This window comes from Colobus angolensis, unplaced genomic scaffold, assembly GCF_000951035.1.
Source record: "Colobus angolensis palliatus isolate OR3802 unplaced genomic scaffold, Cang.pa_1.0 Scaffold175, whole genome shotgun sequence".
NCBI lineage: Eukaryota > Metazoa > Chordata > Mammalia > Primates > Cercopithecidae > Colobus > Colobus angolensis.
In genome coordinates, this window is record NW_012114877.1 from 3,059,231 (window position 1) to 3,086,176 (window position 26,946).

Sequence of the window (26,946 nt, forward strand, 5' to 3'; positions counted from 1 at the left end):
AAGGAAGGAAGGAAGGAAGGAAGGAAGGAAGGAAGGAAGAAAGGAAGGAAGGAAGGGGCACAGGAAAGAAAACAAAGGAAAGAGCACTGGTCTGGGAGTCAAGACACAGCTCAAGTCATGACTCTGGCATTTTCTTGACCCAAGTTCCTTCATCTATAAAACCAAGAATTAGATTATCATCATGGAGACTCATCACTCCAACATTGGATGATTCTCTGTGTTATGATTTTATGCACCAGCCATCTAGTGTTAAAATTCAGTACGTGACCTTCTTTCCAAATTGTCTTCTGCATGTAACAAGTCATACCATCTCTCTGAAAAGTCCAAAATATTTCTCGAATCAAGAAAGAAGCCACATCAACCTTCTAGACTTATGATTTAACATTTTTCTAGTTATATTTCAATTGTTTTGTTTCTAAAGTAGTCTTGTAAGTAGCCAGAGGGAAATTTTTAAATCCCCATATTACAATAGGGGAAATTAAAACACGAAAATTAAGGGAGCTCATATACATTACCAGAAGTATAATCACGATAAGAAACTTGACTTTTAGATCTAAGGACAAAAAGATTCTGAATAATCCAGTATTTTAAGAAGCAGATACAAGAATTTATATACACACATACACACACACACACACACACACACATATATATATAAAAAGACGGGTTTATAGAATTATACTTTGCCATTTTGTTTACAAATAGAGTATGCTAAACAACTTAAAAAATTACCTAAGCCTGTCTGAATAGAAAAGCATTGCTTTTAAATTGCCGGAACACCCAATGTATTTACATAAAGATGAAAAACTTGTTCTATAAACATAGTGTTTCCAGTAGTGAATGGCAGACAAAATCAGAATAAGCACACAGAAGAATAAAAAGGAAGAGAAAAGAAAAACATAATAAATAATCTAATACATTACAATGTTAACTTTCACATAAGTATATTGTTTCTGGAGAAGGCAGTAGGTGGATGTCAGCCAAGGGCTGAAGTGATAGGTAAACACACTGTTAAGTTGAATCCTGTTATCTGATTGTGTTTAAAATTTGATTACATTTCACTTGACAAAATAATTAATTATTGTGAACTCCCAATTGTTAACAAGGACCTAGAAGAATTCCAATTGGCATTTTTCCCTAGCGCTATAAATCCAAATGCATTAAAAATCGAGCTTTGGATTCCCTCTTTACAAATGTCATTTTGGGGTATCTTCTTACCTTGCTAAGAATGTAAATCACATCACCACGCTTAAATGACAACTCATCAGAAAAAGCTCCAGTACAATCCCACAATCCCTGGTAAAAATTAGCATAATCAGTGCTCTTATCCCCTAGGAAGAAGAAAGAGAAAGCATGAATTAGGGCCTTCATGTAATAATCCCTCATTTCAAAATAAACCAATAAAAATTAAATGATGCCCTAGATCACCAAAAGTCTAAAAAAATTCTGTCCTGAGTAAACGAATATTTTATTACATCCACATGAATCCTATGCCTCACTATCCTCTTAAGACCACTTGCAAAAAGATCTGATTTTGAATTTTGGCTTTTCTTTTTCTGCCTTTCATCTAAAATCTGTAATTGCTATATGCTGTCATCAAACCAGCACCTAAAAGTTGCTTCCCACTTATTTTAAAAAACAAACCTAAGCCCACTTGCAACATGTTATGAAGATGTGTCTGCCACACTTCACAATGAGCAATATCCATGAGATGTGACAGGCTTTGTGAAATAACCATCTCACAGAATTTGAGACACTTCATGAAAATAATAATAGTAAAGGAGCTAATGTACAAATATAAAACCAAAACTAAGGAACCAAAATTAAAAAAAAAAAAACGAAACCCTAGAGCTGGTTAATGAAAGACAACTACGTGGAATGGTATAAAGAGTAATTGCAGCAATTTTCCTTAGGGACATTCGTACCCAAAGCCAAAGTTATCCTTGACATTTTTTAGCAACTTTGAAATTGCCAGTGTTGAAGCCACATTTTTCAACAGATTTTTGTCAACCCCAGTTTACGACATTAGGCTCTGAATAAACATGCAACATACACTGGAGTATCAGCTCATCCTTCTAACAGCATACGCACAATGGATGTGATGTGCTCAAACTGCCATACAGACCATTAACTGATTGATTATTTAGCACTTTCCACTCTGTAATACCACAATAAATGGGTAATAAATGCTTTGTCACTTATATAGTGCAGATCTCCTGAAACACAGAACACAGTTAAACACACTAGATGCTTTTGTTACACTAAGAACTGTTTCCTGTTTTTAATTTCATGATAATTGAGTTTTGATGAGTTAACACAGAAAGAATGCAAGTAATATCAATAAGATGTCCGTGTGTTCACTAGCCAGGCAGAATACATACATGCTAACAACTTCCATTCCTGGAATGTCATCTTTGAATTCTGAGAGGATAACTGTGGAGACACATGCTGGACCAGAGTTGTCATCTCAGTATTGTTACATGGCTCTCAAAGAGCAGACTTTTTGGTGATTCCAACACAACTAGTCACATTAGCATGTCATTAGGGTGTTCATCTTATTACACATTTTTTGTGATTTATACAAAGTGTTAAGTTTACTAGAAAATTTTAAAATTCTCTTTAATATATGAAATATTTTAAGGCCTAAAAATGGAGAATCTGAATAATATGGAGTCTGAATATTTAGGAAATAGAATGCTACTTTTCGCTTATAAGAAAATAAAGATTGACTAGAAAATATACAACCTAGCAAAATCCCTCTATTAAATTTTGTCTCTTGTTTTCTAAGAATTAAAAAAGAGAATGAGGGACAATGGGAGTGGGGAGAGAAGAAGGAAGAGAAAGGAGGAGGCAGTGGGAGAGACAGATACTTTATTGACTTCTCCACACTAGCATCTGAGCACTCATCACATACCAGCAGGGATGTATACAAGCTTGGGAATCCAACCAAGAACTAACAATGCTTGTGGCCACTCTTCATTACATTTTTTTCCCCAAAGCATTTTTAAGTAAATTCTAAAAACGGACACTAGAGGGCACTCCAGCTGGCCAGATCATTTCAAATATTGTCAATTTTTTTAAAAGAAAAAAAATCACTTAATAATAAAGTGACTGATTTCCTTTAAAAACCACTTATTTAGACAAATAGAGATTTAGAAGTTGAAACATTCTAGTCAGATTAAATCAACTGGTAAATGGGTCAAATGTTGTGCCCCTTGCAGTCCGTCAGTGTCAGTTTAAAAGTCAGGGAATTAGAGCAAAGAGAGGATGACATCATTTCACATGCAAGGCCTTCCCCCACAGTAACTAGCCAGGAGGTAAAAGGATCTAAATGGCTGGTTTCTTTAGTCTGTCTTCCCCATGCTGCTCAGACTTAGGCTTGCTCCAAAAAAGTGGAAGAAACAAAACTTGGGCTAAAAACTAGAGTAGAGGTTTTGGCTTAGCTATGTTGTCCCATTGGGTTCCCTAGCTGTCCAGGCTGCTCTTCTGTTTTTCAGATTCACTTACAATAGTTTTTCATTCAATAGATTCTCAAACGGGAGGGGAGAGAAAGAAGGAAAAGTATATGGTGATTTCTAACACATAATCCTTATCACTTTGGGGTCTTTCTCTTCCCCTCGATAACGCTTGCTGAAACTCCCATTAACACTAATGGGAGTTACAGGAGCACATGAGGGGAAGAGAGACCCCCACCGTGTGCAAGATGCATCTCTCCCTAGATGTGCATCATGAGCATTTCATTAAATCTCACTGCCGTAAAGAGGCAACAGAGCTAGCGATCTGGCAATACTGGGAAAAAGATGCATTTTCAACTGTGCTTTCTATAATCTTGATGATGATGTTACCCAAAGACCAACCTCATTTTTGTGTCCCATATGAGAGCTCTGTTAAAGAATAATTTGTTTATGTCACACAGCTACATACATGTATGATTTACTAGTCTATCTATTTCAGCATGCAATACTAGTTATAAAGCAGAAAAATCATAAGTAGGGGGGAAAAACCCTGGCAGTATATGTTTATTAGCCTTAGTCTCCCTCAGGGAAGTAATGTTTGAATTCTTGATATGAAATCTGGACACAAAAAATCAGGAACGGTCCTACTCCTTAGAGAGCAGCAATCTCCTCTAGCTTACTTTTTAAAATTTAAAGTGTAGCTAAACATACACAAAAAATTAAGCACAGACAGCCTCAAAAGCACAGTAGGTTAGCAAAAGTTAGCACTGTTCACCCCTAAACACTGAAAAATAATCCAGTTGAGATATGTATTTTTAAAGATGGGATGAGGCAAATGTCATAAACATGTATTTTAAAGCACAAATTTATGTCTGGTTGTCTTTACTACATGGATTAATTTTCCTATTCTATCCACATCGTGATTTATATTTTCAAAATTACAGAAAAAAAAAACATTATGTTTCTTGTCCTGAGAAGCATGAATGATTAAAAAAAGAAGGTAAGAAGGAAAAAAATTAATTAGCCACCCTGTGAAAGATTAAAACAATGTTCTTACTCCTGCTTTTAAAAACATACAAGAAGAGATCATTGGGCAAAGCTAACAGAATTGTTATGAAACACGGAGACAGAGGAGATACTTTGCAAAGATGAAAAACATGATGACCACGGGTGAAACATATAAGACAGTGGAGAATCTCTCCTTTGGTGTTACAAGGTTTAAAAACTATTTTAGAAAGGTAAACATATTCTATAATGTTCAACAAAATCAAATGGAATCTTTATTTTATATATATACTCACCCACGTACTGCAAGATATATAAGTTTGAACATGAAGGAACTTGTAAGAAACACAAGATTAATTTTGTTTTTGCTTACATACTTTACATTAGAAAAGTCTGTGGCGGGGGGTTTAGTAAAATCAGTCAATGTGAAAAATATATAACATTCTTGAGTAAGGTTAGAAGTTCATGTCATGTGATGCTCAGCAAGATAGTAATACCCTTGTCAACTCACTGCCCTGTGTGGCAAACAAACTTCTAGTGTTACATCTTTGACAGCCTAGGGAAGAGCAAAGGTCACTTCTATGCAAAAGCATTAAAACTGTTGCTTGAAAAGAATTTCATGTCACTAAAGATAAGAATTATTGTAGTGTTTTATAGCTATTGCATGAAAGGCTAGATCTATTTACTGCATTCCTTTGAGGAAAACTGATTTTTTTTCCTACCCTCAAAGGCAAAAATTTGGGGAGATGTTTACTTTAAAAGGGCTTTTGAAAAACACAATTGCTTTAAGCCAAAATATTTGTATCTATGGAAGGACCATCTGTACGTATCCACTTTCTATACCAACACTGAAATTTTTTAAAAAAGAAAACTACATGTTTTTGGCAGAAGCTTCATGATACATAACCCAAAATATATATACTTAAATTACTATTGAACACAGTCCTCAAGGTTTCACTAAGCCTCAGTGTTTTATAGCTGCATTTTATAGGACTAGAGTGCTAACATGTAATGATTTTGTTCTCACTTCCTTTCTGAAAAAACACTAACCAAAACCTTTTGTAGCAACCTACTTCTGCTTTCCTGTCCAGGTCTAGAATCAGGCCTCTGTTTCCTTTCCACATGTCACAGTAGGAAGGACTCTGGAAAGCTACTTCCTGAACACACACTTCTTGTCCACCCGGCCTTGACAGCTTGAAAGAGTGATGTATGGACATATCAGAGAGGGGAAGGTGACCCTAACTCTAGCTTTTGCAAGACACAGAGATGATATGGCAGACCTTGCCCCAGCTGACATGTGGCTATGAAGAGGTGTAAAGTCCTGATAAGAAGGCAGTCTTTCTCTTCTTTCCGTGTAAAATAATTGCTGGTTTATCAAAACTAACCTCATGCTTGCACTACAGATATGGTTTATCTCCTGCTATTTAGAAATAACAACAAGCAAGAAAAGTTGTCCATATCATGTGATTTTGCACAGAGTGAATGCAATTATTTTTCCAGTCTCATTCATAATTAGTACTTGGGGATATATGTGCCAAGTGGAAATGGATAAGGGAAACATCCTTCCTAGCCTTTTAGGCCACCAGTGTCCTTTTCCAATTTTTAAGCTGCTGTCACTGGACTCTGGCATTTCTTACCCAATTCATTTGCTTTCTGTGTTAATCATATGCAATGAAGATATGCATGGCCAACATTTAAACAGGCTGCAGATCAATTAGCGGTCTTAAGTTTATCTGATTTTTATCAAAGAAGACAGAGCTGTGGGTCGATTGTCAGAGCCTGTGTCAAGTTGACCTTTTCAGAGATGTCTACATTGCCAGTCCCCTGGGCAACTTGTTGTCCCCTGTTAGTCTCTGAATGGCAGAAGTCTGTTCTGCTCAAGCACAAAGTATACACAGATGTCTATATTACATTCTTATAGGTTTGACAGCAACTGCATGTTGTATCTATAAACTGTCCTTTAGCAGTGACACTTCCTCAATGATGATAAGCTAATTTATGCAACTAAATCTCCTTTGTGCAGAAATGAAAGCTAATTGAGTCATTACAAAGTAATTCAGGAAGGAATACCTTGTATAAATTGGCTTACTTTATAAATCCTTCTCAAGTGGTTTTCATGCATCCTAAATGGGACTAAGCAGCTTATCAGCTATAAGATACCCAGGCCAAACAAGCCAACTTCGGGGAGCTGTGTAAACATCTTTAGAACAGTAAGAACGTGGATAAAATGAAAGTGAACAAAAGCAAAGTAAGGTTTGCCAAGAAGCTACACAATTCATTACCTGAGGTGTGATGAACACTATCCTGACTCATCTTCCTTTGCTCTTCCACTTTCACCGGAGCACTGTCCTCTTCTTCTTCTGTAAATAAACATTATCAATGGCACACTGAAGGGTTTTCTCAGGGATAACAATACAGTACTCACTCCATTTTAAAAGCCAAACTAAAAGTTTATAACACATAAACATTATTTTTCAAAGAATAAAACAATTCAAGATTCACATTCCTTTTTCAACAATCTAACACTGAATAAATAAAATACTAGCTACTGCCAAATAGCAACCTTTCCAACTGGCTTGGCAAAATTTAAGATACGTACTAATGCACTGCATGTTTTGTTTTAAATACTTTTAGAAACTCATCTGGAACAATCTTAATTTCAGGAAAGCCCCTAAATCCAGTAAAGTAACACCCAGCATTATACTGATACACCACATTATACTGTGTGGCAGGAGTATCATATATAAAATCATGGTCCCTAAAACATCATATAGCAAGGAGAAAATGTGTGATTAAAAATGCAGTTAACCTATAAATCATTTATTGAGTATCATATAATTTCATGTTTTCTCACTTAATCTTCACAGGAAGATACTATAAGGATCCTCATCCTTCGAGGTAATTCCCCCAAAATTACACCGAGGACCTATTATGTGTCATATACAATGGTGGATGTTAAAATCTCATAGACAAATAATCTTTAATCCTCATTCTACAGACAAGTATATTTTTAGAGACTCAAAAAGGTGAAGTAACTTCCAAAGTGTGTCATTCAAACTTAAGTTTGTGATTATAAAGTCAATGTTCTTTACCCTACATATAATCAGTGCTTTATTTACATTTGTTCCACATTCACCTATACCATTCCTTCCCCAAAGTATGCAAAGAAATGAGATAAAATTAAATGAGAAGAGTTTTAAATAGACTTAATAAACTATTTTACACGAAGAAAAATATTTATTACATAATTTTTCCTCACCTAAGGATTTACATACAAACCTAGAAACACTTAAGGCAGGACATATAAACAAATGGCATGCCAAAGAAAAACTGGATTCAAAGAGAATCAATTCCAAGAAAACTCCTAAAACTTTAAAGAAAAATATGCAAAATATATAAATGTAGCCATTGTAACTATTCAATCAATCAGTCGATCAATCAATCAGTCTTCATTGGATATTAACTAAGTGTAAGACAGAGGGGATCTACCAAGGAGGTAAAAGTAACAGGAAGCCTCTGCTCACAGGAAGCTGACAGCACAGATGGGACAGAAGACAAGCTCTAAAGGAAAACAGGCTGAAGGGGCCTAAATCTGACAAGTGAGGCACAAATGCAGCAGAGAAACCACCCAACTAGGGAGTACCACGGAAGGGATGGAGAGAGTTTAAATAAGGAGAGCGGGTAAGAAGGGTATTTCCAGAGGGATAGGTATGATCTTTAAAAGAAAAAGGCACATTCACATTCATTTTGACTAAAGAATCTGGTACACATAGGGGAAGAGCCAGGTAGGAGTTACGCTCATAGTTTGGACCAGCTGTTGAGGGGCCATGAACATCTTGTTATGGACTGTAGGCTTTTATTTGGTGGGCAATAAGAGCCTTAGAAGGTTTTTAGAGCAGACAAAGGGCAGGACTGAAGCTACGCTTCAGAAACGGACATTTGATCTCATTGTCTCAGATAGCATAAAGAAGGGGTGAGGAGAGAGACTACTGTGGACAAAGGGGAAGGAAGTCCTGAACCGAAGGGGCAAAGGAAATGGAAAGGAGATGGTTATGAGAGGTAAAATAACTAGAACGGATAAGTTTCGTGCCTGAATGTGGAGGCATGAAGGGGAAAAAAAAGAGCAACCAAGGATGGCTAAGGTTTTGAGCTTAGTTAACTGAGAAACGGGCACATTATTACTAAAAGGAGGACAGCCAAGATTATCTATCTTACCGGGGAACACAAGGAGTTGAAGAATTTAATGTATTGGTGGGGTAATCCAGAGAACATGTCTGGGCAACTGCAAAGTATGGTAGAGCAGTCAGGACTATAGGTAGAAATTTAGGAGTCTCCTGAAAATTTTAAATGGGGATGAATCAAAATCAGCATTTCAATCAAGCTTGAGGGTAGCTGTACTTACACCACAAACAGAACTGTTCTGAATTTCTGTAACTCAATTCAAATAAAATAGTGACAGCTCCAATATAAGGGACGCCTGAAAATATCTGGCATTTTATCCATATTGTTAAACCTAACACTGACAATTTAATAGAAGACCTAATAAAAGTATACTACTTTTTAAAAAAGTATCCTATCTCTTTTCTTTTTAACAATAGTTACCTCACTTATGCCAAACCTCAAAAGCTAGTTTTAATAAATGGGTTAATACGGTATTTCCACATAAGGTTTTAAAGGTAGAAGGGACGTTTACAGTCATTATTCCAACCTACTCATTTTATTGACAGATAATTTTGTAAAAGGTGAAGGAGAAAGCTTTTCTTACTTTTCACACTTTCTTTCCATAGCACCCACTCCCCTTTTAATTGTCACAAATTCAATAGTAAGAAGTAAATTAAAAAATGGATAAAGACACTTGTCCTCAGTCAAAAGCTATAACCGCATCAATACAATAAGTACCATTCGTGACTTTTAAGAAGAGACCGTGGGGGCCGGGCACGGTCACTCATGCCTGTAATCCCAGCACTTCGGAGGCCCAGGCGGGTGGATCACCTGAGGTCAGGAGATCGAGACAAGCAGGCCAATATGGCGAAACCACGTCTCTACTAAAAATACAAAAATTAGCCTGGCGTGGTGGCAGGCGCTTGTAATCCCAGCTACTCAGGAGGCTGAGGCAGGAGAATTGCTTGAACCCGGGAGGCGGAGGTTGCAATGAGCCGAGATCGTGCCACTGCACTCCAGCCTGTGCCACAAGAGCGAAGCTCCATCTCAAAAAAAAAAAAAGAGACAGTGGGATTTAGATTTCACCACCCAAATCAGCATCAACATATAAAAATTCATTACAATACTTAATGAAAAAACTCTGCTCTTTGACAAAGTTAACAATGAATTTAGAAGTATTTGTTACTATGAATTTTTTATTAAAATTTAAGTGCCAGTAACATGTACTCTGGATTGTATACTGGTGACAGAGAGCTTTGTCCTTAGAAATATGTATTCTTAAATTATCAGAATAATGATATTAAAAGTATTTACTTAAGAATTAATGTTTACTATAATATATCCAAATTGAAATCCATGTGAGATGCCATTTAATAAGCAGATTTTAGAGGATGAGATGCTCATTAAGGACACTTCCTTTTTCCTTTTTAAACCTGGTAGTGATATTTTTAAACCAAAGCCTTATGCATTTCATGTATCAATGTTTCTTAACAATATTTAAACAACTCATTTTATCTTGGCTAACAATACAAACAGCTTCCATATAAAAGATAACAAAATCAAATATGGTGTATGTTTTTGAATTTCAGGCAAGGGAAAAAACCTCAGACTGAACCTTGAATAGAACTTGGCACAAAGGAGATGTTCGAGAAATACAGAGTGAACAAATGGATTAAAAAAATCATAAAAATAAATCAACATATTCATTTATTAATAGAATAAAGCTCTTAAAAATATGTAAGAATGAGGGACCAAAATTCTGCACAATAGTCACCTTCATATTAGAAATGTATACATTCACATGTTTTTTTATTTAGGTTTGTTATTAAATATGTATTATTTTGGTGTTGAGGCACAATGTCATTGTACAACACTAATTAATACCTCAAATAGTCAATGTTTGTGAGTTAATATATTCCATTCAACATTTTAATAACAGTAAACAAAAACAGCTCAGCTATGCAGTAAAATCCATCAAACCACACAGATGGTTATAAGGTTTTCATTATGTGGTTTCCATAGCAATCATATTGCAAATCTGGAAGCTTCTTGCAAATAAGCAGCTTGTATTTACATGCCTCTCAGCTGCAGCACAAAACTCTTCAACATGTGAAATTATTATTCCAGTCACACATTGTTAGAAGAATCATCAGGAGATTTTTTTTTTTTTAACAGGATGAAAATAACAGTAAAATGAGCTAAGTGCAGAAGAAAATTCAAACATAGTCACACGTTTACTAAACTGATCAGTAAAAACAGTAGAAATGTTCTGGTAGTCATCAAAAGGTTTTAACCTGTCAAAAATATGAAACTTCCAGGAGCAATCAGATCCTGCAGAATTAAAAAAAAACATAAACTGCACCCACCCCTCTTTTTAATAGATATTTGGCCTTCTCTCTGAGTTGAGCAAAGAGAGGAAGAATGGCAAATAGTTTGAGTCTTCCCAAATCTTTTTAGCATTTGAGAAAAAGCTTACTGTGGGAAAAGTCATGGCCCTTTTTTTCCCCTTTTAACCTATTTAATTTACAAAATTGATCCAGCTCCGTAACAGATGGATTATTACCCCAATAAGGATTGCAAATCTGTCTAGCTATCAAGTTTTTACAAAATGGGCATTTATGGCTTTCTAATGTTCTTATCTTTAGGATAAATAACGAAAAAGAAGAGTTATAAGCAAACGGCACCATTTAGCTGACATTGCTTGAAAAAGGGTTGAAGACAATTTGTTAGCACCAACTCAAGGTATACAATGTTCACATCAAGGCTGAGGACTGATTTTATCATCTCTTCCAGGGAGAAGAGGAAGACAATATAAAAAAATCTTTGACTTACAAAATGATCACCTTTCTCACTAAGCACCCTCAGAAAACAGCTTTACTAAATTATAATGTATTTTAAAACATGAAACACAGAATCAAAAGTTAAGCTCTGAAATAAAGTTTGGTTTTAGATCTCTACCTGTCCAGGCATTATTTATGTATTATATATTTTTCTCAGGAAATGTGAATATTTATTGCTTAAATGTTCACATTACATGCATTTATATCCATTATGTAACTAAATCCTCCAACAATTCTATGAGGTAATAATAAGTACTTTTATCATAACCATTTTATGAATATGAAAAGTGAATTTATGGAGCCTGAATAACTTGTCAAGGTTCACACACCCAGTTATTACATAAGCTGGGATTTTAACTTTAGGCATATGCCTTAACTCTAAGCCACAGTGTCTCTTCCTTTATTTTCATTAAAATCTTCAATTTACAGGTGGATTGCTTTCTAAAATTTTACTTAAAATATTGTCTGTTTGTGGACTTTGAAAACATTTTCACATAGACGAGCAGGTTCTATACTATCATAGCATTGTATCTGAAGTACATCTTTTTTTTTTTTTTTTTCTGAAGTACATCTTAAGCAAACTTTTTAGTGCTGATTTAGAAACAATTGCAACCAGGGGTGCCCAAAATATATGGTCTTCTTTCTCTCCTCCCAGTTTCCCTTCCTCACTTCTAGCTTTTAACACACTTCTCTGTTCCTAAAGTTACACACTATTTGGGCATTGCACACAAGATGCCCCTGAGTGGGAGATGGAAGAGGTGACGTGGAGGAACAGAGGACGCCACTGGCTAGTCCTAGTGGTAAAATGTAAAAGACAGAAGTGCTGGGAGGATTTACACAAACAGCACCCCACCCGCTCTTCTCTCCCATGACCTGTGGCAAGCCACAAAGGCTGGAAGAAGGGTTGGAAAAGTTAGATTCGAATCTAAGGGGTATAGGCAAAAGATTCAAATTTATGACAGCAAGGGAAAGTGAGCTCCCCAGGGGTCTATAAATCCAGAACTATTGGTAATATGAAGGATTTTTATATTATTATATTTTAGTTTATTATACTTCTAAAGGACTGTTCTGTCTATTCAATAGACTTATTTTACAGCAATAAAATACATATTTTTAAAAAGATATAAACATGTGCCTTTTAGCATTATACAAACTGCAAAATGAATGGAAGGATAAAGATGACTGAAATAGCATGGTTAGAGTCATGTTTACTCTTATGGAAATTTGGCAAAGTGGGGCCTATTGTTACAGCTCTGTTACTCACATAAACTGGACACCGCTTCTAATTCTTAGTGTTATCTCTGTACTTCAAAGTAGGAAGAGTAAGTCTATCCCATAGCACTTTGAAGAAGGATTGGGGGAAGACAATGAGATAACCAGACTTCTCAGTGGAAAAAATGAAGAATTAGTATGCTGTATCAAGTTTATTACCTTAGAAACTAAGAGTTTTACAACAATTTATTAATTAAGCAACCAGGAAGGTTAATGTGATATAAAATAAGCAACAGTTGTTCAACCACAAAATCTAATTTTCACCTTTGACATTCTATTATTATAAGGTTTAATATGAAAAGGTTATCACTACACTTTAAAAGCAAAAGGAAATACCATTGTAGTAAATTTCTGTACTATGACATTAAAATTAATAATTTAAACACAAATCTGCTTTAGGAGGGCCAAGGCAGGAGGATCGCTTAACAGTTTGAGTTTATAGTGAGCAAAGATGAAGCCATTCCATTCTGGCCTGGGTGACAGAACAAGAGCCTGTCTCTAAGAAAAACAAAAATAAAAACGAACAAACCCATACACACACAAATCGGAAAATGTGAAAATAATAATTTTTCACATAGACATATTTGTTAACATCATGATTGGGATGTTGAGGAAAAAACTTGAACTCAAGCAAAGATCTCATTTGACAGAGTCAGGACAAAAAAATCTTAGAAGGGAAAGGAACCTTAGATAGAATCTCGTTCTGTTTCCTCTTTTCATAGAAGACGAGGTAAACTGTGGGTGCTGAATGACTGGACCAAGGGCACACAGCTTGCACACTGTACCCTTCTGCCTGAAACTGGCTTCTGTGCACTGCAGATATTTCTGAAAAAGTTATCTGCTGCTTGGGAAGTACTCCTTTGTTTCAGGAGCAGTCTTGTATACACTTGATCATCTACAGGCAATTAGGCAATTATGGCAAACAGGAACGTATATAGATTAAAAACAAAGTTTTCATAGGTCAGATTTGGTTGGTCAGAAGCGACTGTGAGTTAGAAAATGATCCCACTCCTAAAAAGTACTAGGTATTAGGAAGTTATGAAATGGAGCTCCTTCTTGTCCCACTGAATTATTCACTATATAATAAAAATTCTCCTTTACAGCCCACATTCTTAGCTTTTTATTAAAGTTTATAACAAATTCTGTAATTCTAAAATTCTTTTAGTCCAGGAAAGTCTGAATTCATTTATTTTTCACTTATAGTAACCTCTGTCTGGCTCTGGATTTCTGATACAATTACAGCTCATTGTTTTCATTTAAAATAACCCTTTTTCTTATATTCTTGTTACAAAAGCAATACCTACTCATTGCTGAAAGTCAGAAAATAGAGATAAGCAAAATCAATCAATCAATCAATCAATCAATCATATATGATCCAAGCATAACCACTATTAACACCTTCTTCTAGGCTACCTTTATTCAGATACTGCTTTTTCTTAATTCTTATTTTACATAAAATACCCCAAATGCATATGTATTCACTGTCCCCATATGTTTCTTATCCCAAATGTATATATGCATTTCATTGTAAACTGTTTTGAATCCTTTTTTAGAAAGTAAAATACTTCATCTCAATTTAGATTTTTTTGGCTTGCTTTAAATTTTGCTAGATTAAAAAAATAGTATCTAGTGATAAATAGGTTGATGTTATGATTATTTGATTGTAATGTGGCTGTCTTATCAGTGTCTACAACTGCCTACTATAACCTCTGGAAAAACAGCTGATATATGGATGCAGAGCTCATTTGTTATAGGCTTTTGCTCTGTTTCCTCTGCTTGCCCATGCACATATACCCTTTCTCATCATATGCAGTGCATCTTAACTTCATTTTCAAGAGCCCAAGAAAGAAAAGCACAGTTTCATAGAAAGAACCATCACCATTAGACTTACTGGCTCCACATTCCTTATACCAGCAGTGCTTTCCAAGATGTGTTTGCAAGGTGGAGGGTCTGTGGGGTCAAAGCTATTTTCATAATAATACTAAGACATTACGTGTCTTTTTCACTATGTTAACATTTGCACTGATGTTGCAGAGCAATGATGGGTAAAACTGCTGACACCTTAGCATAAATCAACATAGTGGCAGCAAACTGTCATTGTATTCTTCACTGCCCTGCACTGGCATAAAAGGAAAAAAATGAAAGAAGTCAGTTGCGCTAAAGAATGTCCTTGATGAAACAGTAGTAATTATGTTCACCTAATATCAACCTTGAGTACGTAACTTTAATATTCTGTGTGACGAAATCAGAATAACGTATAAAGCATTTCTGCTATACCATCAGATGTGTAAGAATCTGAGTGTCGAGCTGAATTAGCACTTTTTTATTCATGGAACACCATTTTTACTTGAATGACTGACAAACTATGGTTATTTAGACTTGGGAATCTGGCAGACATTTTCTCAAAAGTAAACAAAATAAGCTTGTCGTTTCAACGGAAACAACTGACAGTATTTATTGCCAATGATAAAATTTGAGCTTCCAAGCAAAAATTAGAATTTTAGAAACTTGTATCTGCCACTGTAAGCTTGACAGCTCCCCACTATTTAAAGACTTTTCCAAAGCGATGGATGGTGATATAAACAACATGTGGGTTTTTCTTGAGTTGTGTCATAGTTGTGTCAATATTTGTAGGTTCTGCATAATGTAATGAACCAGTATTTTCCAACTGACCAAAGCATAATGTTACAAAATCAAGCATGGGTAAAAGATCCATTCAACAAAGTGCAGGACAGGCCTATGAATTTTAATGTGAAAGAGTATGAAAAGTTCATTGGTATGGTTTCAGATTCCACATTGTACCAGCTTTTAACTACCACTTGTCGCGTGTGGGTACAATATCAAAAAAGAATACCTACAATTACCTACAACTAAAGTACCTCCCTTTTCCTTCCTACATATCTGTATGAGGTGGATTTTCTTTATAAGTTAACTGTACTTAAACAATATATCACAATAAACTGAATGTAGAAGTAGATATGAAACTCTATTGTCTTCTACCAAGACAGACATTCAAGAAAGCTGTAAAAGTGTAAACAATGCCATATTCTTCTAATTATAGGGGGAAATATAGTTATTTTTCCTAAAAATAAGTTATGTACACATGTAATAGGTTTATCATCATGACTTTTAAATTCATTAATAAATCAACATTCTTTAAAGAGCTGTTTTAATTTCTAATAGGGTAAATATTGAGATTTAACTATTTACCAACATAGTTATCTTTAGATAGTATTTTTAATCTAATAAAATTTAAAACAAACCAAGAAAATCTACAGTGAGATGAAATACTTTACTTTCTAGAAAAAAATTCAAAACATAAACAAAAGCTTTTAAGGGTCCTTGATAATTTTTAAGATTGTAAAGGGATCCTGAGACCAATAAGTTTAAGAATGGCTGCCCTGTACTTTCTGGGTAGTTTTAGTTAAGTATCTAAACATTGTTCCTCTACCACATGAAAAAGAAAAAAAAGATATCCTGCTAACCTAGAACACTATTTGATAATTATTTTATGTTCCCAAAGCACACAATCTCAGGATTGAATCACATTAAACTGTTGACTCATATTGAGCTACTGACCAAAATCCATAGGTGTTTTTCCCACTTTCTGTGAAGCCAAGTCTTTCCTTTCTTGTACTTGTGCAACTAGCTTTTTGGAGCAAGTAGAATATTCTATAATATTTCATATTTCATCTTGCTGGATTTGACCCATGATTTTGTTCTATTGAGAGCAGGCCTGTATCCAAAACATTGATGAATAGGTTGGATATGATGATATTGAAAATAAAGCCCCAAGGTATTCATAAAATGAATTAGTTAGCACTCTTGGGACACAGCTGTAGAGTCAGTTATCTAGTGGTCTCTATATCTACAAAGATTTCATGAGAATCCTGACCATGTCTTACTGAAGTCCAGTTATATGTCCGCCAATTCCTTGAACCCATACTGGGTTCCAGTAATTAGTGTTTCATCTTCTAGTTAACATAAAAGACTCTCTTTGATACTCTATGTTAGCAGTTCCTGGAGTCCTCTTTATCTCTAGATTTACTATCTAGAATTTTCAGAATTCACCTGTGGTGGATACCAGATACCCTTTTCAGAACCAACATAGCCATCCCCAACTGCTGGGACTCATGCTGCAGTTGGTCCATAACTGTGTCTCTCACTAGAAATTGCCCTCAACTGCAGGGAATTGCTTCACTCAAGGTTACAGGGCCTCCCAGAGAATGACTTGGAGCCAATGAATAGCTAATGCAGGAATACAAAGACAAGCCCCTATGCCTCAATTTGGCACAACCCTGAAGAGTCATCCTAGCTTTAGTCCAGCCTTCTTCACTTTCATCCAGCATATGTCCTAAGATCATTCACCCATAAACCTTCTACATAAAACTGTCTTAGAGTCTGTTTCAGGGAACCCAACTTGAGACACTTTCTACTGTTTTTGAAAAGTTTATAATACAACTGCTAGACTCCAGACCTCTAAAGTCTTTCTCATCCTTCATGTTTCCCTCAAAATCAGTGACAGCAGCTCAATGACTTCATTTACAATTTCTCTTGTAATGTACAACAGTTTTACCTGGGCCAGAAGATAAACTCAAGTCCTACTTATCTTCAAAGCAAAGCTCAATCCCCACTCTGGGAAGTGGTTGGCCTCTCACCCCTTTGTGTTCTCACAGACTTGGTCCAGGCCTCTATTATTCCACTCATAAGGTACTGCAAACATTCCTCTACTGTCCCTTTTACTCCAGGTGTGGACTCCCCAGTGGCTTACTTAAATTACCTAAACAAGCCTGGAACAAAAAAAGGGTTTGTTTTTGGCTAGCTAGGTAGTTGATTTGAATCTTTGTCAATCCTGGGCTTCTGTTCTCTCTTACCAATCTTATTAGTTAGAGGATGATTCTTAACAGAAAAGGAGCAAATAGAAACTGAGCTGTTTTCTCTGAACCACTGTCTCTAGTAAGTTTTGAAAACAAAAACACACCACTATTGTACATTTTTGGTTGTGCTTATCATAATTTAAAAATGTAAGCTATTTTCATATTTTCTTTGGTTATTCAGTCATTTCAACTGTTGATGGATACCACCTTTAAAACTCGCATTCAGGCTGGGCGCAGTGGCTCACGCCTGTAATCCCAGCACTTGGGGAGGCCAAGGCAGGTGTATCACCTGAAGTCGGGAGTTTGAAGCCAGCCTGACCAATATGGTGAAACCCCATCTCTACTAAAAATACAAAAATTAGCCAGGCGTGGTGGTGGGTGCCTGTAAACCCAGTTACTTGGGAGGCTGAGGCAGGAGGATTGCTTGAACTGGGGAGGTGGAGGTTGCAGTGAGCCAATATCACGCCACTGCGTTCCAGCCTGGGCAACAGAACAAGACTTTGTCTCAAAAAAAAATAGTAAAAAAAAAAATAAAACTTGCATTCATTGAATAGATTCTAGCACAAGGATATTAATTTATTTTAGCTTCTATCTTTCTTTCCCTCACTGAGATCATTTACAATTAAAATTCAAATGGCATTTAAAAATATTCATTTGTCATTAATACCATACATTTTTGCTTATTCTTTCCCTGAATTTTCTGAAATCTGCCTTCCAACAGTATAAGCAAATGTGTCTGGCTAATGGGCAGCCTTTTCTTCAGTAGCTATCATGGATTCTAAGATGGTATCTGCTTTTGTTCAATTTTTTCCACAATTAAAAGTGGACACCGTATCAGTTTCCTTATTTATTTCCTATATCCTTCTGTCTCACTCATTTTAAAATATGCCACTTCCATGTTTGAACTATATCTTTTGCTTTTTTGAGGCAGGGTCTCACGTTGTCACCCAAGTTGGAGTGCAGTGGCATGATCTCAGTTCACTGCAACCTCTACCTCCCAGGCTCATGTGATCCTCCCACCTCAGCCTCCCAAGCAGCTGAGACTACAGGCGTACACTACTACATCCGGCTAATTTTTGTATTTTTTTGTAGAGACAGGGTTTTGCCACGTTGCCCAGGCTAGTCTTGAATTCCTGGGCTCAATGAATCCACCTGCCTCGGCTTCCCAAAGTGCTGGAATTACAGGCATGAGCCACTGTGCCTGGCCATGTTTGAATTGTATCTGAAGAAAGAAAAAGATATGAAGATAATGATTGTTTATTGCTCTCTCTCCCCTTCTCTGTATTCTTAGTGTCAGTTCTTCTTGTTTGAAGATTCCTAGTTGCTGCATACTAGAAAAACTAACCATCCTAATCCCTGGTTCTGTGTGTCCCAGTCAGTAAGAAACTGAGGGTGGGGAAAGAGTCACTCTCAGTCTTACTCCTTTGTGCTTAGTTCACTGTGCCCTATAGTAATAGCTTCTACCTGCTTAGAAGGCCTCATTCCAAGGAATGAAAGGCATCAAGTACATATTGTTGAATATTTAATATTTATAGGGCAATTATCAAATAATGGCCTCACTTATATTTTTCTACTATCACCACATTTCCCCTCTGCAATATGATATAACTTCTAATTTGTGAATAGAGATTACGAGACACATCAACATCTCTGCATACCACCACGATGTGGTATTTCTCTTGAGCACTGGTTATCAAACTTCAGCAGCATCAGAATCTCCTGGTGGGCTTTTAAAACCCAGATTGCTGTGCCTCATGCACAGAGTTTCTGATTCAGTATATTTTGGCTGAGCTCGAAAAGGTGCATTTCTAACAAGTTTCCAGCCCGTGCTGCTGGTCCCAGGACAATACTTTGAGAACCATTGCTCAGAGCCATATCTTCAAAGGCACAGGTGTCTAACCTTTTGGCTTCCCTGGGCCACCACAGAAGAAGAAGAATTGTCTTGGGCCACACATAAGATAAACTAACACTAACAATACCTGATGAGCTTAAAAAAAAAAAAAAGTCCATGCATAATGTTCATGATATCCACCACTACAAATAAGCAAAAAAGTCCCTGTATTCAAAGGACTGGACACAGTTGCCCTAAGGCTTTCTTTTACATAAGGTCTCTAAGGTTTCAGTGTTCTATCACTATTTGAAGGTAAGTTAATTAGAACATTGTATCTCCAAATATTACTTTGCATTTTAAGCTTCAAAATACAGATCTATGTCACTAAATAATACCAAAATAAAATTAATTATAATGGAATTAGTAAAGCAGGAGTTAATCCCATATATGTATTTGAAAGATACAACAAAACTATATAAATGCAATATAATTTGTAGTCCAGAAGTTTATATTACCCTCTTTCACTAGCTATACAAACTTAGACAAGTTAATTAAACTCTCTGAACCTCAATTTTTTCATGTGGACAACAGAACTATAAAATCTGCTTATTATGAGGATGAAATGAGGTAAAGTGGCCAACAGGGATTACAATAATCTGATGGTTTCCTGTGTACTAAACACCACTAGGTATTATATACATAATTCTCATTCAAAACTCATTATTACCATTTTACAGATAATGAAACGAAGGCATAGAAACATTTAAGTGATGTGTTCAGCATAACACAGCTATAATAATAATTAGTGTCAGGATTTACACCCAGGCAGTCTGCCTCCAGAGTCCAGGTTCTGAAGCACTACTGTTTTTCTTCCCTTTGGGTGTAAAACCTTGCATATATTACTTGCTCCTGTTTGTTAATTAATTAAACAGCATGTTAACCTATTGTCATAACATGCAACTTATGAGAAAGTTAATATCATGATGTCATATTGACATATATTCTTATTTTTAACACTCTTCAATGACAAAATAATTTGGCTAACTGATAATTGTTTTAAAAAAATGCTCCCTTGAAAAATAGTATACACTGCTGAAAAAACAGGAGACAAGTCATGTTTGTAATGGCCACAGAAAGTGAAAAACTTGGCATTTGCCCCTTCTATTTTTCTTCCAGTTGAAAGGCAGCTTGCAAATGGAAAAATCATCTCCCATCACCTCCCTACCAGAGACTAAATGTGATGAAAAAACAAGAGTAAGGCCAAGCCCTGAAGCAAGCAGGGCTGAGAGCAGCTTCAATCCTAGCCAGGAGCCTAAGAAGACTGATTAATCCTGAATAAGATAGCTATAGTTTCTTACCAGATATGACTGCAGTAAGACATGAAAAATACAGCAAATTAAAGCACTTCTCATAATACAAAAGAATAGCACTCTCAAAATATGAATTTCCACGTACCTATGAGTGGCTCTGCACAGACTTTCAGAATTGTTTTTAAGAAGTTTTCAATTCTAATTTAAGAGATAGCATCCTGACATACAGACTAATTTATGATAAAATATGTTATAATGGCTGAAGAGAAAAGATGTGCTAGAACTAGGATATTTCTATAGAAAGGGGCTGCCAAAAGAAGCAAGGTAGAACCTACAGGGGGAAGAAGGGGAGGTTAGGCATGTAAAACTCATCTGATGGAGGTCTTGATGCTCATTCTTGCAAAAGAGCATTTTCTGTCCTTCAAAATATGTAAGAATAAAAATTTGAGCTCAAAAACCAACACACTTGCTCAGTTTTGGCCCCCTAAAGGGATAGGTTGAACTCTCATTTACAAAGTTTCTCTTGCTTGGATTCCAGAAATAAAGCCAACATAAACAAAATATCTGCTCTTATGTAAAAGAGCCAGAATATTTTTAATGTACATGGCAGGCAAACCAGATCTTACTTTTTTAAGGTCTCACCCACAGTGTCCCAGAGTAGCAGATGAAGTAAATTTATCCACTCTGGGAAGACAAATCCCTGCCACCTTAGGGGCCTAGGGTCTAGGCATTGCCAGTGCTCCAAAACTAACCTCTAGCCTATTTTCCAGTATGACGAAGCTTTCTGGTTTTCTCATCCCCAAATAATAACTGTTCAGATTTTTTTTTAAGTTAAATATGAGATTTTATAAACTTTTCCTAGCACTTTAAGTTAAAATAAATGTTATGCTATAATTATGTACATTAAAATGCAATTTGGGATTTTATTTCCATCTAATTAAATAATGCAATCAAACATGTAAATTTAATGGCAAGCCCAACCATAGTACTTAATTAAGGGATCATTCAATGTTTATTGTCCTTACTTAGAGTAAATCATTGATTTAAAGAGAATACACAAAATGACATATGAACTTTCCTGAACAGTCTACTTAAGAGCATAATGTTAACTACCTGAATGTAGTTTAATTGCACGACTTATTTACACCTATTCTAGCTAAATAAAAGTAGTTATCAACCAGTGATTAAAGAATTCAAGTAGTTTTATTATAAACAACTTTATCATATGACCCTTTACTTAGCTTTGGAAAATAATTTCTGGATTAAAAAAACTCAAGAAGAAAAATTATCTCAATATAGTTCAATTTAGTGAGGAAATACAATACACTACTTGGCATGTGTCCACAGGAAAAGTCTGGCTCCCAGATGCTTCTTGCCATCCCACAGTGGATTCAACAATGTTTAAACAACTGACAACGTACACTCATAGCTCTGATGACAAAGTGGCCAAAAATTTAGCAGAAGCCTGTCTCATGGGTATTTTCATATATTGAAAAGTTAAAATCAAAACAAAACAAATCATAGGGACATACATACACACTTCACAAAACAAAAGATTCAACACTATTCAGTTAGGCTTTTTTTAAAGTAGATGTTGCCAAAATTATTTAAAAATTAACAAATAAGACATACTGCTGCAAGAAACTCAAAATATATCAATGTTTTTTATTGTATAAGTGTTATTAAAAGTGAGAAATACAACCCTATTTGGTTACCTATGCCCAAAGTCCAACAATTAACTCTTTCTAACAAATAGATTAACTGTCTCCATAACTCATTCATTATAATCATACTATTTATATTAATATCCATGACTTTCTAACACATGTACCCATAGCTAACAAGTGCTTTTATTGGTTTGAATAAAATGAAATTGCCAATATTTTCCTAACTTTGACTCCCAAAACAATAATTTTATAAGATCCAAGGGTAAAGTAAAACTTCAAACTTTTGGCACCAAATTTTGACACCAAAACGGTAGCTTTATTTTCTTAGTTATATAATATCCATGTTTCTTTATAACTAGTCCTCACGTGTCTCATTTAACTGAACAGTCTTCTTTCCAACCAGGAATATTATGAGTAAAATCTACATCCTACTGCAGCAGATTCAAGTATAAACAGAATATTGTTAATATTTAATATAAAATCAGCTGTCACAAATGTAGCGAACAGTGAAAAAGCCATGGTACAAATAAAATTACTTTGTGTGATTTTTCCTATTTCCAGATGACAAGTTTCTTTGAGATGATATTCTCTCTCTTAATAACAAACAACTTCTGTCACATAATGTTTATGTCACGTAAGTTTTACAAATGAATAGTGCAAAAACTGGTCTGACTTTCTAGGGGAGAAAATGATTGATCAGCATACAGAATAAAATAGGTCACTTAAATTAGAAGGACTTCAGCTGATTGAAATGCCAGCCCTATTTTAAAGATATATTCTAAAGTAACCACATTAACCTAATTCAACATGACTTCAAATGCAAATATGTATTAGTCTTAGCTTAAAAAACCAAAGAGTACATTTGGGTCTGGATGGATCTCTATTTGATTTAATTTTTGAGTAATTCTTTGTATATACAAATGTAATTTTTACCCTAAACAGCATTAAGCAGCTAATTGGGATAATTTACTTCATAAATTCAGCGGCCATTTAAAATCTCTTCCTTCATAAATTTAACAAAAATTTCTTCTTGTCAAGAAGTAATTAAAGCCAGGCACAGTGGGTCACACCTGTAATCTTAGCACTTTGAGAGGCCAAGCAAGGCAGGTGGATTGCTTGAGCCCAGGAGTTTGAGACCAGCCTGGGCAACACAGTGAAATCTTGTCTCTACTAAAAATACAAATATGAGCTGGGCATGGTGGCGCACACCTGTGGTCCCAGCTATTCGGTAGGCTGAGGTGGGAGGATTGCTTGAGCCCAGGAAGTCGAGGCTGCAGTGAGCCAAGATCACACCACTGCACTCCAGCCTGGGTGACAGAGTGAGATACCATTTCAAAAAAAAAAAAAAAAAGTAATTAATATTATAATTATAAAGCCCCTTAGTACATAGGAGACAGGATATTAGACACCTAGCACAGAATCTTGCCTATAGCACATACACAAAATGTTGTTTATGTGACTTGAAATAAAGTTTCTAAATCAAGGACTTAAGTCTTCATTGTAGTATTAATTCATTACTTATGGCTTAGCAATTCAACCTCTAGCAATATGGTCAACCGAGCTGAAACACACCTGTCCTTCCCCACTTGCTCAAAGCAACATACTGATCATTTGCACGGTGGGGTTGAGGCTGGAGTTTCACATCTTCATGGACACAGGAGACAAGGCTTTGGGCCTGTGAGAAGCACAGAGATACAAATGAAACCCCCAACAGCCCAGGGAAGAAACAAGGAAGCTATCTGTTTTTCCAGGGCTGGAGGTCATGGGGCTTCCTGTGAGAAATCAAACCCCCAAGCCTGTCCAATGTGAGATCCAAATTTATACCATCCTCAAGCATGGTATTCCCAAGCCAAGAAATTTAACATAAAAATTTCAAAACCCCTGGGGTTCTAGCAGAAGCAAATGTAAAACCATCCTTAGGAGAAGCACTTAAAGAAAAACACTTCCAGAACCCAGGGCATATGGCACTCTCATAGGGGTAGGGAGAAAACCTGATAAGCTCACAATACATGGACCTAGCAGAAGAGACTTCCAAGTAAACAGGCAAATTCCTGTGTGGCCAGCTCTAACAGAAGTCAACACTGAAAGCTGAAGGAGCACAGAGAAGAGCTAAGAAATTAAGGAAAAGTCCAAGGCAATGTGAATCTTTATTTTAATAGCATTTCTAAGCTAGAGATTCAAAACACATTATCACACTGGTCCCATCTCTTTGCTTTCACTGGGTGAAGGATTGATCCCACGTGAATGTTTGCTGGGGCTTTGGACCATCTGGTTTTTAATGTCTTGAGCAATGGGGTTTCTTCCACCACTTCCTTTGGAAAGTCTTTTTTTATTATTGTAGGGGCAAAAAAAAAAAAAATGGGTTTAAATGTTGAGGGGATTTGGGGGGGCGTTTTTCAAAGTCTTTTTCGTATTAACTCTTTCTTAAATCTCTTCATGAATATGAACTCCCCTGTTTCCCTAAAACATTGAATATGCTATAATCTGGTCTCTTCCATATATATCAATAGTTACCACACTTAAACATTTTTCAAAAGGATCTCCATTTAGTAAACTCTCCAACCTTAATCTTTTTACTTTCATCTTCAGAATGTTCTATAGGTAGTGTTCAGAACCACATATTTCTCACTGGATATGAGTAGCACTGAACAGACAAACCCTTTTAGGTATCTCATTCACTGCCATAGACTTGGCTTGGATCTTTGCTCTTTATCAGTCTCTCTTCAGCCTCTTTTCATAACCATTTCTTATCATTTGTTATATTTATTTCTAATTGTTCTTTATCAGTCTCTCTTCGGCCTCTTTTCATAACCATTTCTTATCATTTGTTATATTTATTTCTAATTAACAAATTCTGAGTCATATTGGTCAACACTGTATCTCCAGTGTCTAGCACAGTGCCTGACATGTAATAGCTGCCTAATAAATATGTGTTGCGTGAATAATTGAATTGTTTACATAAAAATTGGGGTTTTTTTTGCTTTTCTCATTTCATGTTTCATTTTCTTTAGTATTCCTTTTTCAGTTGATTTATTAGAATATTAGATGATCTCTGCAGAATATTTTAAAATCAATGCTGAGCTCTTAGAAAGTATAAAATACTTTATTGACAATTTAAATTCACATACTTTAAAGTGTCTAGACATGTAAATCTACATGTGTTGGGGTTACTGTCTTTTATGCTTATATCATAAGTATAAAATACAGGGAGATGGGATATTTTATTATGGGTACAGATGACCTTCACCTTATCAGGCTAGGTTTCCAGGAAGAACTGAGATGTTGGGTAGTTTCTGAAAGAAAACACAGGCTGCTAACATAAGTGAAATGGGGCCATCTGCTCTATGAGAGAGTGTAATAGGCAATGTGAAATTGGGAGCAGGACTCATAAGCAGTGGGCTGAGAAAAGGAACTAGTTTAATTAAAGAAAAGGGTGTGGAGTGGAAAAGGGAAACAAAGGGCTTAAGGTATGTCAGAGCTAGTACTAGGAGTGAGTAGCCTGAATCTTAACCTCAGCCTTCCTCTTTTTGAGGCCCTCCAATGATTCCTCTCTGCCCAATGAATCAAAGTAATTGCTTGAAAGATAATGTTTAAACATTTTCCCCAAGGATTTATCTAATCATTGATTCTTAACTTTGCCTCACCATCCAAGTTGCTTGTGCAGATTTCCATATCTGAGTTTACTTTTAAATATAAAATGTACCATTTGCTTACTAGTCACATTAAGTCCTTAAAGAAGGCAGGTTTTAAAAATCCTAACTATGATCCTGTGCTCTTTAGATCTACTTTACCTGTGTTAATGAGTGAGTGGAAGCAAAGGAGAATGTCATTTCCTGGGAAATGTCTTGCTTGAGATGACTAGCCTGCCATAAGCAACTGGTAACTCAAGTTGGTTCTATTGCTCATAGTAGATGATTTATCTTTAATGGCACAAAGGATTGATGATATAAGAGCTTTTCATCACTGAATGTATTACATGTCCTAAGTTTATTTGAGACTCTGTCCATTGGAATAGTAATGTTAGATTTTAATGAAGTTATGGGGGATCAGCCATGCTTCAATATACCACTGATAGTATACTGTTTAGTAATCATTCTTTTAGGATTCTGCAGTAATTCATGTTAGGAAAATAATCATCATAGAGAGAGAAAGTTTCTCTTAATTTACCTAATGGACCCCTTTAACTAAAGACTTTGCACTATTCAGGTATCATTTATTGAATTCTTACGAGGAAGGCAATTGGTCAAGTACTCTGGGGGTGCCAGAAAATACAAGGTTTGATCCTTGCACTAGAGGAGTTTGCAAATATAATAAAGTTATAATGAACCATCCATTTGCTTGTTTGCCAAACAATCACATGAAAAGTAGTAAGATTTAGAGAATAGCAGATATCAACATTTAAAATATCACAAAGTTGTGATTAATATTCAAATGAGGGGGGCGGAGCAAGATGGCCGAATAGGAACAGCTCCAGTCTCCAACTCCCAGCGCGAAGGACACAGAAGACCGGTGATTTCTGCATTTTCAA

General features: G+C 35.8%; 1 protein-coding gene across 3 annotated transcripts in view; it reads right to left on the reverse strand.

The window, feature by feature from the left end:
- Window positions 1–26,946, reverse strand: part of SKAP2 (src kinase associated phosphoprotein 2) — a 336,690-nt gene that overhangs the window by 16,531 nt on the left and 293,213 nt on the right. For all 3 annotated transcript variants that reach the window (XM_011938574.1, XM_011938573.1, XM_011938572.1), the window contains 2 exons: window positions 6,743–6,820; window positions 1,219–1,331 (listed from right to left, as the gene is read on the reverse strand). In XM_011938574.1, the coding sequence (XP_011793964.1) occupies window positions 1,219–1,331; window positions 6,743–6,820 (191 nt within the window). The remainder of the gene's footprint in view (window positions 1–1,218; window positions 1,332–6,742; window positions 6,821–26,946) is intronic.